The sequence below is a fragment of the Pipistrellus hanaki genome (genome assembly GCF_964339955.1).
Source record: "Pipistrellus hanaki genome assembly, chromosome: 4".
In the NCBI taxonomy this organism is placed as follows: Eukaryota; Metazoa; Chordata; class Mammalia; order Chiroptera; family Vespertilionidae; genus Pipistrellus; species Pipistrellus hanaki.
The window spans coordinates 73230115-73244884 of NC_140506.1; the positions used below are offsets into that span (position 1 = coordinate 73230115).

Below are 14770 nucleotides of genomic sequence, written 5' to 3' on the forward strand. Positions count from 1 at the left end.
AAGGTGGGAAATCCAATTTTATTTATTTATTTATTTATTTATTTATTTGAGAGAGAGAGAGAGAGAGAGAGAGAGAGAGAGAGAGAGAGAGAACAACTTGTTGTTGCTGTGACCTGCACAGCAAGTTCAGGATGATTTGCAGGAGGGCTGACGACACAATGAGTACACTGTACAAGAAATATGAATTTTGAAGGCATTGTGGGGGGGGGGGGGAGCAGGTAGAAACCTGTTGCTTGAGGAGGAACCAAGAGACCGGGTCCATCTGCTTTTCATTCACTTTGAATACACATTTGCTCTTCAGCTATGCATACAGGGAGATCAAAGGTAAAGTTTGGTAAACTAAGGATTATCAGGCCAGGAAATCGCCTGGAGCCATTGCAATCACAGCTGGAGCAAACTTGTGCTACTATTCAGCATTGCTGACTATCAAAGTCCATTGTCTTCCAATGTCTCTTTTGCACTTTTATGCTAACAATGTTTGCTTTAGCCTCCAGCAGTTGTTCCACTTATTTACACATTCATTGGTTGTTGTTTTTTTGTTTGTTTGTTTTTTGTTTTGTATGTGCCCTGACCAGGGAAAAAACCCTGCAAACTTGGGGGCATATATATGGGGGCTATGCTCTAACCAACTGAGCTACCTGGCCAGGGCAAGGTGGGAATTCCAATTTAAATGAGAAGGTCCAGGAGGCCTGAGAGAGTGGTATTTGAATAAATAAATATCTGAAAGAGGTGAGGGGGGGGGGGCATGAATATCTCTGGGAGAAAGCATTCTGGGCAGAAGGAACATTATGTGCAATGACCACGAGAAGGGAGCATGTTGGAGAAAAAGCAAGAAGGCAAGGATGGTTGGAGCACTGTGGTGAGGACGAGCTCCTCTGAGCTCACGTCATAGAATTGAGGAGGGGCCTTGTAAGTGATAGTGTCCTTTGGCTTTTATTCTCTCCCTGCAGTGGGAGCCACAGGAGGGTTTTGAGCAGAGGAGGGACGAGATCCATCTTGGCTTTAACAGGATTACTCGGACTGCTGAGTGGACAATAGACTGAAGGAGACACGAAGGAAGTAGAGACATCATTTAGGAAGTGGTTGCAATATCTCAGGTGGTTAGGTCAAAGGTGATGACAGAGGTAATGATGAGACGTGGTCATGTTCTGGATACATTTTAAAGGTAGAGCCACAGAGGAAGAGAGGATTCAAGGATGATTGGAGTGAAGGGTTCTGTTTTTAAAATATATTTTTATTGATTTCAGAGAAGAAGGGAGAGGGAGAGAAAGAAACATCAATAATGAAAGAGAATCATTGATCGAATGCCTCCTGCACACCCCTACTGGGGATTGAGCCTGCAACCTAGACATGTGACCTGGAATTGAACTGTGACCTCCTGGTTTATAGGTCGATGTTCAACCACTGAGCTATGCCAGCCGGGCTTGGAGTCAAGGGTTTTGACCTGAACACCTGGAAAGATGGTGTTACATTTGCAAAGGTGGAGAAAGAACTCGAGGAGGAGCAGGTTGAAGGTGGAAATAAATCAGGATTTGGGGTTTGGACCTATTAAAGTTTGAGTTGCACATTAGACTTCCCAATGGGGAGGGCAAGTAGGCCATTGCCTAGGAGAGTCTAGAATTCATGGGGGAGGTCCAGGCTGGAAGTGGCTAGCATGGAAGTTCCTCAAAGCCAGGAAAGAGGCCCCTTTGTAGCATCAAGGACAGCTGGCTGTAGCAGGCTGCTGTGGTATCTAGGAGAGAGACCAGAGACCGTGATCTGAATAAAAGCGGGACCTGTTGGACTGCAGAAGAGTGTCAAAGGCACTCAAGAATTTATTTAATATCACTATAGTTTATTTCAATAATTAAAAGAGTGTGTCTGTTGTAAAACATGAAAACAATGACAGATATTATGAACTAGAGGCAACAGGCCCTGGTGACTCTGTGCAGATGAGAGCAGAACTGGTGCTTGGGAGAGGAATAGATCCAGGGGAGGGGAAGACTTCAGACCAGGATGTGTAACCCGACATCCATCAAGACATGTAGATAGATGAGGGTCGGTGTGGAATACCGGCTGGAGCTGTGGGAGGCAGGGATGGTCTGTTTTGTATAGAGATGGAAGTTGTGAGCCACAGTCCAGGGTGTGTGTGTGTGTGTGTGTGTGTGTGTGTAAGAAGAAACAAGGGCTAAAAGTGGAAGTGAAATATTCCCTCACACATGAGGGATGGGCAGAGACAGAGGAGCCAGAACATGGCAGGGGCTAAAATAGGCACTGCTACACCAGATGCCTTGTGTCCCCAGAGCAGCCAGCTTGCTGGGGTGCGGAACCCCTTCACAGAGGCAGGGCGTTTGAATCGGTGGCCAGGGGCAGAATAGCACTTAGTGCTATCACAGCGCTTATTGTCCTGGGTGCCTGTCCCTCATTAGAGGAAGGAAAGGAACCAGGTCATGGTCTCATCACTTCCAAGGCTGGCCCAGTGTATTGTGGAATGAATGGCAAACACCTGCATGCTGGAATGAGCAGTGTTCCCATAGAGGAGCACTGTGAGAATGGCTGGGCTTTTAACGCTCCTAAGTCCCCTCTGTTTCTATTGCACAGGCTGGGCGGGTGAGGCAACCCCTTGCCCACTGGATCCCAGATATTGATAACTGCTGCCATCTGCTGGTCATGAACAGTGTTGCCGCACCAATGCCATCACAGCTCAGTACCCATTTGCACAGGTTGGGATGACTGACAGTCAACACCTCCCTTTCAGAAATCTGTGGACTGGTGGGAGAAACACCTTGGCAATGACAAGACAATGATGGGCAAGTATAGGGCTGTAGGAGTCTGGAGGAGGAAGAGGAGGCAGCTTTGTGTTTTTTGTCTGTCTTCCTGTTTTATGTCCACTACCTGGAAACATTCCTAAGGGCAGAGGAGCAAACATGCCTGGTACATGGAATGTATGCATGGAAACATGCCTTGTACATAGTATGTGCTCAATAAATATCTGTGGAATGGGTGAATGAATGAATGGAAAGCCCTTAGAAATTTTTGACAGCCCACTGGCAGCCATGACTGTGCATGAGGAAGGCACTGGACAGGGCGGGAGGGTGGCCCTGCAGGAGGGTGGCCCTGTGTGGGGGGACACAAGGCATCTGGTGTAGCAGTGTCTATTTTAAGGAGGGCATTTAAGTCAGGGGAGCCCAGTTGTTTTTGGAGATTAGCTACATACAGGAGGATTGAAAAAATTATGAAATATATCGAAGACAATTGTGGCAAGGGGGTAAAATATGTAAAGGAGGAAAGCTGGGAAGAACCCCATGCTGTTGGATTAGAATTTAAGCTCTAAATGTAAATTTTTTCTCATATATGTAAATTGTATTAGTTAGGGTTCTCCAGAGAATGAGAACCAATAGAATAAATATAGAGAAAGAGATTTATTGTGTGGAATTGACTCACGGATTACGGAGGCTGAGAAGTCCTACTGTCTGCCATCTGCAAGCTGGAGACTCGGAAAGCTGGTGGCACAGTTCCAGTCTGAGTACAGAGGCCTGAGAACCAGGAACACCGATGAGGTGAGGACCAGTTCCAGAGCAGGAGAAGACCAGTATCCCCCCTCAAGCGGTCAGGGAGAGAGAATTCAACTGTCCTCTGCTTTTTCACCAGCGGATTGGATCGTGCTCTCCCATATTGGGAAGGACCACCTGCTTTACTCAGTCCACCAACTCAAAAATCACTCTCTTCCAGAAACACACTCAGAAGTCATGTTTAACCAGTCAACTTGACACATAAAATTAACCATCGCATAAATAAAAAAAATAAATGAAGTTGTGTGCGTTTTTGTGTGTAAATGTGTGGCTACTGAGTGGGCTGGGGAGCAGAGATTACCCTAAGTGCAACAAGCACACCTAAAACCAGATCTTGGTTTTTAAATACTATTTGCCATCAACACACACACACACACACAAACACATACACACACACACACACACACACACACACACACACACGGCCTCTTGTAGAAATGACTAATCCTAAGGCAGGGGCAGGGTAAAACCAGAGGAGCCTGGACTATCTTGTTGAGCCAGAAAGAAAGGCAGTGTTCAAAGGACGATGGCACACATCAAAACGGCAAGAGGTCAGCAAGGGGCACCCATTGACCAAACCGAATCTGGTACAATGTAAGCATTGAAATAAGCGATAGGAATGGGTTCCAATGCATTCAATAAAATAGGAAACCAGAAGTCCATTTGATATAAATAAATGAATAAATAAATGGGGGTAAAGAAACAGTTCTTTGCAATAGGATGCCAACAAATCAAGTGTAGACGAAATGGTGAAATTAGGAAAGCATCATTTGCAATGGATCCTGAAACCTATGGGTGAAAATGGGATGAAGAAAAGGAAGTTTCAGCATCTCAAAGTAACTCCCTTCCCCAACACTTATCAATCATGATCAAGAAATCAACATTCACACTACCAGTTTTGGTTCCGAATAATTTTGGATATGAGAACACAGCATCATCATTTCTGTGATTTATCTTCACAAAACGTGTAACAGTGGTCGAATCATGAGGAAGGTTTGGACAAACCCAGGGCGAAGGACAGTTTTAAAATAACTTTTCTGTAATCTTCAAGTGTGTCAAGGCCATGAAACTCAAAGGTTGCAAATTGTTCTAGAATGAGGGAGGCTGGGGAGATATGACAACCGGTGCAACGCTTGATACCATATTAGGTTTTTTTTGGAACCCTAAAATAATATTTTTTTGGACATCAAAGACTAGTATGAAATTGTTTCCAAATAAAAAATTAAAATTAAAAAATAAACAAACATGGCAAAGGTGTTAGCCGTTTGCCTGGCTGACGCTTGCTGACCTGCTGGATTCATTTCAGACAAGCTCCTGTGGAACCCACTTTGACTAACTGGGAATGAGGGGCCCTTGCGCTCCCACTGCCCCTGGACCTCCAACACCCCTTTCTGAGTGTATCTATGCTTTGCCTTTACTAGCCCTGGAGACCCCTGTCTGGACCATGGAACAGAGTAGCCTCTTGAAACGCCCTGACTCTCAACAAAGGGGTGTTGCATTAGGGCAGTGGTTCTCAACTTTTCTAATGCTGTGACCATAAAATTATTTCGTTGTGACCCTGCTAGCAGTTCTCAACCTGTGGGTCACAACCCTAAGACCATCGGAAAACACAGATATTTACATTACGATTCATAACAGTAGCAACATTACAGTTATGAAGTAACAATGAAAATAATTTTATGGTTGGGGGTCACCACAACGTGAGGGGCTGTATTAAAGGGTTGTGGCATTAGGAAGGTTGAGAACCACTTGGTTAGAGTATCGGCCCCTGGTTCAATTCCCAGTCAAGGTACCTCCATTACAGGTTCCCCATTGGGTGTGAGAGGCAAACAATCCATCTGTCTCTCTCATATCCATGCTCTTGCTCTCCCTTCCACTATCCTCCATCCCTTCCACTCTTTCTAGAAATCAATGAAAAAATATCCTCAGGTGAGGATTAAAAAAAGAAAAAATGTTAGGAAGAATGTGCCAGGAATGGTTAAACATTTTTCTTGTTTTCTGCTGAGGTGAGGTTACAGTTATATGTGTGGAAATGCCATCCAAGGTACCAAGATGCCAGTCCTTCAAGTTGGGGGGCTGGGCACCTGTTTCTCAGCATTGGGGCAGCCCTGGCTCTGTCCCTTCTTTCTCCTTTCCTGCTGTGGGTAGAGCGCCCCCTTTGGGTAAGGAATGCAGAGAGGCCCGGGGCCTGGCTGCAGGGTTCCAGGAGCTGGGAGAGGAGGCAGGGACCCGCCTGCCTGCCTAAGGCGGGGCTTAACAGGGAGTGCCGTGCCAGGAAGGGAGGGCAAAGGGCTATGTCCTCCACTTGCCTCACCCCGCTGACTAGAGTTCCTGTCACCAGCCACCTTCTCTGTCTGGGGCCCTTGAGGGGTAAGTAGCCTCCTCAACCCACCTTCTCTCTTTCCTCGGGGTCAGGTGAGAACTCCCTTCCTCCTCGGGGGTCCAAACACGTGCCCTCTCTGCTTACCCTTCAGCCGGGCATGGGCCACACCTGCTACCCCTCACCATGGCAGAAGGCCTCTGCTTTCCTTTCACAGGTCCCTGAGACCGGGAAACGAAGGGGCAGATACGGAGTGTCTCAGACCCTTCCCTTCCTGCTATCGGCTCAGGGACAAGGCCAGGGTGGAAGGGCCCAGAGAGGGGCACCTCGGCCAGGCAAGCCCAAGATCACTGTTCCCTCCCCTCCCACCCTGCAACAGAGCCCAGAATCCTCAGCGGCTGGAGCACTGGGGGACACCCAGACAGAGCCCTCGCTGGACCGAGTCCTCCAGGAGCGGGATGAAGCCATTGCCAAGTGAGAGGCAGCTGTCTGTGGGAGCTGCGGGGGCAGTGCTGGCTCACCCTCAGGGCTCTGTCCGGCTGGAAGAGGGGCGGGGGAAGGCAGGCATTCCTGGAAGAAACGCCACACCAACAGCTTTCTGTGCCACAAGGCAGGGGCTGTGGCCATATCTGCCCATCCCCCGGGGCCCAGCATCCGATCGGTAAGCCCTGGGCCTCAGTTTTGTTCTCTCTGCCACCTGCAGGAAACAGGCTGTGGAGGCTGAGCTGGACACATGCAAAGCCAAGTTACGAGCTGCAGAGGCCCAGCTGCTGGAGGTCCTGGAGGAGAAACTGAGGCTGAGGCAGGAGGCGGAGGCCTGGGAGGTAGGGTGGGAATGCCAGCTGGGCCCAGGAGGGACAGGGAGGCAGGCCCCGAGTCTGCCTGTGAACCTTCTCTCCTGCCCCCAGGAGGACATGCAGCGGCTGGTGAGGCAGCTGGTGGAGAGTCAGCTGCAGAGAGAGTCCAGCAGCACTCGGAGAGCCCCCACGCCGCCCGGAACAGCCACGACCCCGTGGGTTTGGTTCCCCCAGCGCTGGTGGGGGCATTGGTGGTGAGAGCGCTCAGCCCAGAACCTTGAGAGCAGTATCTTTTATTCATTAAAACTTGAGGCCTGACCACCTTCGCACCTCGTGCCCTCTCAGTGCCCACCTGAGTCCTCCTGTGCGGAAACAGGGAACAAGCTGCATGGCCTTGACACCTGGGGCTTCAAACGTGGCCCCTCTGGCCGGCAACTCTCAGGCCAGGAAGCCTCGGATGGCAGCCATGAAGTCGTGTGGGCGGTCAGCGTGGACCCAGTGCCCGGCATCCGGCACGGTCTGTATCTGGGCCCCAGGGAAGAGTCGCTTAATCTCAGGGTGGTGACTGGGACTGTCCGTCGAGGAGAAGGCCGCCAACAAGGGGTGAAAGTGGAGAGATGGGAAGAGAAAGAAAAGCGAAGGCACATCAGGAAGAGGTGGAGAGCTATATGCCCCGTGGTGTTTCCAAGCTCTCGGGAGCTCACTGCCCCACCCGAGCCCTCCCCAAGGCAGGCTCCCCAGGTAAGTAAGCCATGCCCTGTCTACCACTCAGCCTGGCTTACTGCACGAAGTCAGACTTTCCACCGAGGAGGAAGAGGGTAGGCCCAGGGTAGGACTCTTGTTGTGGCGGGAAGGCCATGATCTCGTCCACATGCTGGGCCAAGGCATCCAAGTTCACTCTCCACACAAAGCGCCCGTCTGCCTCCACCAGGTTGGTGAGCAGGAACGCCCGCACAGCCGTGTCCTGTGGGGGGGAAGGGGATACAGAAGGGGGGAGGGAGGGCTCCCTGTGAGACTTGGGCTGCCACTGGTCTCTCGACAGGTCCCGACCCAAACTACCCAGGGCCTTGAGGGTATCACCTGAATAATAGAGCTGAGCTTTTTATCGGCCAGTCTGCGGGCGGAGGAGCGGGACATCTTCTCTGGGATGTCTGTGGCCTTCATGGCTGCCATGTAGGCTGGAAAGTTTGAGCTGGTTATAGTGTTCACTGGGCTGATGTCCACGACAACCAGACGTTCCACCAGCTCCGGCTGCGGGAGAGAACTGGACTGGCAATCCAGCCTTAGGGCACGCACAGTGGGTCGCAGGCCTGGTTCCCCGGTCCTGAACTTGGCCGCCCCAGGCTCCTTGGAGTCTCAGGTTGCCAGCTGGGCACTCAGGATCTACACTGGATGAGAGGAGAAGCCCTGGATAAGGTCGGCTCACCCTCTGCAGTGCCAGCAACATGGCTGTCTTGCCTCCCATGCTGTGGCCAATGAGGACACAGGGCGCTAGGCCCAGCTGGGGCAGGAGGTCCTGCAGGTCCTGGATCATAGCCTCGTAGCTCATGTCTGGGCTGTGGGGGCTGTCACCATGGTTCCGGGCATCCACTGTCAGCACCTGGGGAAGGGGGTGAGAGGGGGCAGCACTGGCATTCACACTGGGGCATGGACAGCCAAGGGGGTGGGGAACCTGGAGAGAGATCCTAAAGCAGAAGAAGGACTCAGATAGTGAGAAGGCCCAGTTCCCAGACCTAGGAGGCCCAGATGTAGAACCTGGGGTCACGGATACAAAAGAGAAGACCCAACGAGTGTGACCACATCTCTGAAGGTCTGGCCTGGCTGGGTAGCAACTCCAGAGAAAGAAGACGCCAAGAATTTCCAACAGTTGAAGCACAGGAGGATGGTCTGCCCTGAGAGGCAATAAGTCCCCTGTCATCCTTGGTGAACAAGCAAGGGGCTGGCCCCCGGCGCGGGGAGGGTGTCTGCATTTAAGCATTGGAGCCTCGCTCAGTTTGGAGCATGCACATGGAGATGGACTGGATGGATGGAAGTACCAGGGAATGAATGCAGGCTGCATCTTTAGAAGGTCAACCTCTCTTTTCAGAAAGACCTGTCCCTGTAACCTCTAGAGTCCCTCCTAGCTCTTTCTCTGTCACCTGTCACTGCTCAGCCCGGTCCCAGCGGTGAGGGTAGAGGAGCTGGCCCCGCCTCAGCCTCATGCCCCCCAATCCCCGCCCCCCTCCCCACCGCCACCCGCGGGACTCCGCCTCTCCCGGAAGCTCACCCTCCGGCCTGTCTGCTGAGCCAGGGCCTTGGCGATAGAGTTGAAGTTGGTTTTGCTGCCGAAGAGCCCGTGCAGAAAGACGAGGGCTGGGCGGCCCGCCTCCCCATCCAGAAGCTTGTAGGAAAGAGGCACCGATCTCCTGGAAGGGGCGAGGATGGGGGCTGATCGGAGCCGACTGGGGGCGAGGTTTGGGGGAGCGGCCTGGGGCCCTGGGGGGAGGCGGGCCCAGGCGGAGGAGGTGGGGCCGTCGGGAATGCACCGGAGGAGAAGGAGGAGTAGGAGGAGGGTTCATGGACGGCCTCCCACTGGGTGCCCTTGACTGACCTCGGCTTGGCGCCGCTCCGGCCGCTGCCGCTGCTTGGTGCGACGGGCACCCTGGAGAAGCAGATTCTGGGGAGCTCGAGCCCCCCAGGGGGGAGCCTCCAGGTCCGAGCCCAGCTGAGCATGCCCGGGAGCCGCTCCCCGCACGCACCCCGCGAGCACGTTCTGTACCCGAGCCCCGCCTCCCGCCTCTGCTGAGCCTCGCCCCGTGCCCATCGGAGCTCCGCCTTCTGCCCGCCTTCGCTCCCATCTCCTGACGTAATCCTAGGAGCTGTCAATTCCCCCCGCCCCGCCCCTCCGGCGGGAGCACCGCCCTGGCCTCGCCCCGGCCTGGGCAGAGCCACAAAGCACCCGGCCCCGCACGCGGAGCTCCGCGGGGAGTCTGGGCCCGGCGTTCCGGGAACCCGGTCTCAGCTGCTCTGGATGTCCTGTTGTTTTTTGTTTTTGTTTTTTTGGTTTAAAAAAATATATATTTTATTGATTTTTTTTTTATAGAGAAAAAGGGAGAGGGATAGCTAGAAACATTGATTAGCTGCATCCTGCACACCTCCCACTGGGGATGTGCCCGCAACCAATGTACGTGCCCAGAATCGAACCTGGGACCCTTCAGTCCGAAGGCTGATGCTTTATCCACTGAGTGAAACCGGTTTCGGCATGGATGTCCTAGGTTTTGATGCGAGCTCTGGGCGGCCGCGGGACAGGCTCTTGGCTGGCCTAGGAGGCCCTGCCTGCACCCGCACCCGGAGCGCACCTGTCCGCTCCCCTGCCCTCACCCACCGTCTTGGGTGGATGCCATACTTTGTGTGCCGCCCAGGGGGGTGGGAGGGGCGCGGGAGGGAGACCTGGGATGGCTACCAACGTCAGAGCTACTGCTTGGAGGCACAGGATGGGGAGGAGGGCGCCGGACGGGCTGGAAGGAGAAACCTCTTACCCATCCTGAATCGTGGACTGGAGAAAGAGCTAGGAGGGACTAGTCTAGAGTTATCTTCAACCATCTCCCCACCCCGTTCTTTACAAACGGGGAAACTGAAGCAAACCGGAACCTCTGGTCTGCCATTCATAAATGCGAGTCAAAAGTGGGTGTTTGTACTGGGGGGGCATCTGAGTTGAAATGACTCAGATCTTCTCCCTCCTCCTTCCTCCCCCCTTTTATAATCCTTCCACCCATAGATCTCAGCGCATCTTGCAGAGAAATCGCCTTTCTTTGGAACGCTGAACCGCTGCCGTCTTTTCTCCCTCGTCCGTGATAGAGGTGGCATTGGTGGTATCATCTCAGGTCTCAGTTGGCTTCCGCTGCAGCCCATCCTTCAGCAGTTTGCAAGAGTGGCTTACTTTTTCTTTTTAAAATTTTTTTATTTAGGGAAATGGTAAGATATGCACACAGATAATTTAATTTAAAAAAGGAAAAAAAATAAAATTATTCCTCAGGCAACTGAAAAAAAATTAAAAATTTTATTTATTGTCTTTAGAGACAGAGAGAAGAAACATTGATTTGTTGTTCTATTTGTTTATGCATTCATTGGTTGGTTCTTTTTTAAAAAAATGTTTTAATTGATTTCAGAGAAGAAGAGAGAGGGACAGATAGAAACATCAATGATGAGAAAGAATCATCGACCAGCTGCCTCCTGCATGCCCCACACTGGGGATCGAGCCCCCAACCTGGGCATGTGCCCTGCCTGGGAATCAAACTGTGAACTCCTGGTTTATAGGTCGAAACTCCACCACTGAGCCATTGGTTGATTCCTGTATGTACCCTGACTAGGGATAGAACCTGAAACCTTGGTGTATCAGGACAGTGCTCCAACCAACAGCTACCTCACCAGGGGGAGTGGCTGCTCTTTCTATAGCATCTTTTGGCTCAGCACCCTTCAGGGACTCCCCATAGTTGAAAAAGTTGAAACTTCATCACCACATCCCAAGCTTCCCCCAGGACGATTGGATTTCCACCCATGCTCCCCCTTCTCTTACTCCCCAAGGAAGCACCCTGAGAACTACACTGCACACCTCCCTTTCGATCTTTACCACAGTGACCCCTCCCCCTGCTGGGATGCTGTGCCTGCCTTCCAGGGAGCCAGGTGCCAGGTTCCAGGATAACGGCCACCTCCTCCGCAAGCCTTCCCAGATTTCCCTGGTTGAAACGAATTTCTTCCACCCCATGTTCTAAAGCATTCGTCAGAGTGCACTCTACAGTATTATAGAGCAGCCCTTCTCTGTGTCCACCATAGGCCCAGAGTCGTGTTTTGTTCTTCTGGTGCTAAAGGCAATGGTAATTTTACTGGATGATCCTGGAGAGATCCAGGGCAGTAGCTGAGGCTTAGGTGAAGGTTGAGCTGGTGGCTGGATCTGTGCCCCTTCCTGGAGCTGACACCTGGGCTTGCAAGGGTTACACGGGCCTTCCTCCCACTTTAGGGAATGCTGGGTGGAACCGGGACCAGTAGGAGGCGTTCTAACTACTCTCAGGCCTCATAAATAAACGGCTCCCACTTTGAGTCAGCCTGAGGGCTGGCAGGTGTTTTTGTTCTAATCCGAGGAGGGCTTTCAAGTCACAGGTGGTGTATTCGTTTGTTACCAGCATAATAATCATTAGGGAAGCGGTGAGGACATCTGAGCCCTGGACTGGGATTGGATCCAGCCGTGTTTTTCTAGAGTTGGTGGAAGAAGGGGAAGGGAGATGGCATAATGTTGGCGACTCAGAAAGGGAGTATTTTGAGCTGACCCCCACCCTCACGCCAACCTGTCTAGCCTGGTAAACGGAGCCTGCCCCAGGACCCTGACATCAGCCCCAGCCAGAGCTCAGAGTCTGAGGGCAGAAGCAACTTTGAGACCCCCCCACTGATCCCCCCTCCCTGCCAGCCCCGTCATGTGGCTGGTTAGGGTGAGATCAGCAAGCAGAAAAACCAGTTGGCTTTTGGAAGTTTGCTCTCGTTGCCACCTGGGAAGAACTCCGGTGATAGTGTGTTGGGGGAGAAGGGTCCACCTAGGGCGCTGCCCACCCCACGCAGCTTGTTAGGAACAGGCTGGTGGACTCACAGGTGGTGAAAGCCTCCCTGGGGGGGGGGGGGCGGGGGGGCGGGGGGCTTCAGTGCTGGAGGGGAGGCCTCTGAGCCCTGATATGCTGAGGTGATGGGGGGAGAACCGGGTTGCAGAACAACTCACTACCTCCGAGAAGGTCTACCCTTCAGCGGCCCTGTTCCCAGAAGTTCCAGCCTTCCCTGTAAAGTGCAAATGGGGAGGCGGAGGTGGAGTAACCCAGCTCCCATCGCTCCGCCCAGCCCTAAAGCCTGCCCGGGCGGAGTGACGGGGGCCTCAGGGGTGTGGCCTGCGGAGGCTGGGACTCTGCACCCCGGAGGCGGTGGCGCCGGATGGGTTAAAGCGGGGAGGCGGCGGGTGTCCTGTAACCGCACCTGGACCAGTATCGGTCACGTGGCCGGGGTTTCACCTGCCCCGCTGAGCAGGGACAATCAGGCCGCTTGTTCCGGGGTTGGTCGCCATGGTGACAGGAGTGCGCCCGGAGAGGTCACGGGGCAAATTCCTGCGGGCCCGCAGGCGGGGCAGTGCTGTCAGTCTTGCAGGGGGTAGGGGGTTGGGGCTCCCTAGGACCCCAGGAGGTTTCTTGTGGAGCTGCCCCCAGGAGCCCCTGTGTGACTGCCCCCCACCTTCTCCCATCTCATCCCTCCCCGCTCCATCCCAGGGCAGCTTCTGTTGCCAGATTTTGAACCCGAGTTTATTAAACTGCCAGGACTTTCTTGCACATTACCTCATTTAATCTGCCTGCCCCACGTGGGCGTGGTAATCCCCTGTGTCTCCCCCAGATTCCCCGAGCGCTTTGAGAACATTCGCTGCTTCTTTTCTTCCTTCAACAATCCATCCACACTTTTGGAACCTCTTGACTACCTGCCTTTCTACACACAGGCTCTTGTCTAGACACAACCGTGCAACAAACAACAAACGCATGGACCACACAACAGTGGATTCTGCAGAGTGTTTATTTCTTCAGAGCAGGATGGAGAAGCCCTGGGGACCATGGTTTGAAGGCAGGGACTGCACAGGGTCGTCCATCGCTCTGGTGTCAAGAACATCTCTGGGGGCCTCTCTGCCTCCTCCAGACCCTACTCATACCTCCTCCCCTCCAAGCTCCCCCAGGCCCAGGGATCCTCAGGCTCTTACTTTCATCCACTCACTTTTTTGCTCCAGAACCTCTGACAGGCCCTACTAGCAGCAACTGTTTGTAACTTCCTTTCTCCTGAGTCTCAAGTGGCAGAGTCACTGACCCCCAGGAACAGTCATCACACCCATAAATTCTTAAAGTGGGTGGGGTGAGGACACCCACCTTTGGAGTGGAGGTGGAAGAGGGAATCCTTTTTTTTTTTTTTTTCTCTCAAACCCCACCCCCAGAGCTGTCTGCCTGCTCCCCGGAGTCTGTCTCTGTTTTGCTTGTAGTTCAGTTTGTTCACTAAATTCCACATGGGTGAAATCATATGGTACTTGTCTTCCTTTGTTTGACTTGTTTGACTTAGAGTAAGGTTCTCCAGGTCTATCCACGCTGTTGCAAAGGATAAAATTCTCTTCCTTCTTACAGCAGAGTGGTATCCCATGGGTAATGTAACACAGTCTCCCCACTTCCCACCCCACCCACACACAGACTCATCCACTTGAGCTGTTTCTAGATCTTGGCTGTTGTAAATAACACTGCAGTGAACATAGAGGTACATATATTCTTTTGAATTAGTGTTTCCGGTTTCTTTGGATAAATTCCCAAAAGAGGAATCACTGAGTCATAGACAGTTCCATTTTAAATTAATATATATATATATATATATTGGTTTCAGAAAGAAAAGGAGAGTAAGAGAGAGAGAGAATCAACATTGATGAGAGAGAATCATCAATCCGCTGCCTCTGCACACCCCACACTGGGGATCAAGCCTGCAACCCGGGCATGTGCCCTGACCCAGAATCAAGCCATGACCTCCTGGTGCATGGGTTGACATTCAACCACTGAGCCACACGTGCTTGGCGAGGCTCCCTTTTCTCCACATCTTCTTTGTTTGTTGGGAGTCCTTGTATTTTGAAACTCCGCAACCTTCTCTCCCCGTTGAGAAACACCAGCCTGCAAGCTATATTCCAGCCTCCTCTGCCTTCATTTTTGAGCCTTCATTTATTGAAACCTACTATGTGCTAGGTACTGGGGATGCAAGGGCGAGCCGAGGAGATCAACTCAGAGACCTGGTAGTCCGGTGGAGGCTACACTAAGTCACACACTGAGGAAATACAGGAAGGAAAGCGAGAGTGTAAAGCAGGAATCCGACAGGCCCTGGGGTCAGGTGAGGCGGCTGGCTCTGACTAAGTGGTGCTTGAATGGAAAGCAGAAGGATGAGTAGGAGTCAGCCAGGTGAAGGGGTTACCATGGGGTCAAGTGTTCCCAAAGTGGGAACACCTTGTGCCATGGCAAAGCCATCCCATCTCCCAATGTAGAGTCTTAGGAGTCATTCCTGATGCCTCCTTCCTTACCTCCCCC

The 14770-nt window shown here is 52.4% G+C and overlaps 2 protein-coding genes across 4 annotated transcripts; one reads left to right on the forward strand and one right to left on the reverse strand.

The window, feature by feature from the left end:
• The first annotated feature begins 3428 nt into the window (after positions 1 to 3428).
• Positions 3429 to 6986, forward strand: LOC311621513 (uncharacterized protein). Of its 3 annotated transcripts, XR_014794840.1 has the most exons (4): positions 3429 to 5921; positions 6251 to 6345; positions 6575 to 6695; positions 6780 to 6986. XR_014794840.1 is itself a non-coding variant. In XM_084881636.1 (3 exons), exons 1-3 carry the CDS (start codon positions 6032 to 6034, stop codon positions 6924 to 6926), a joined length of 582 nt encoding a protein of 193 aa, XP_084737762.1. In that variant the 5' UTR covers positions 3429 to 6031; the 3' UTR covers positions 6927 to 6986. The 3 variants fall into 3 exon arrangements, 1 of the variants encoding a protein (XP_084737762.1); XR_014794839.1 differs by having other exon boundaries at positions 6575 to 6986; XM_084881636.1 differs by having other exon boundaries at positions 3429 to 6345.
• ABHD11 (abhydrolase domain containing 11) lies at positions 6948 to 9464 on the reverse strand. Its single transcript, XM_084881625.1, has 6 exons — positions 9259 to 9464; positions 8935 to 9073; positions 8095 to 8268; positions 7749 to 7919; positions 7451 to 7632; positions 6948 to 7239 (listed from the first exon to the last, which is right to left on the reverse strand). Exons 1-6 carry the CDS (start codon positions 9378 to 9380, stop codon positions 7107 to 7109), a joined length of 921 nt encoding a protein of 306 aa, XP_084737751.1. The 5' UTR covers positions 9381 to 9464; the 3' UTR covers positions 6948 to 7106.
• Between the last annotated feature and the right edge of the window lie 5306 nt (positions 9465 to 14770).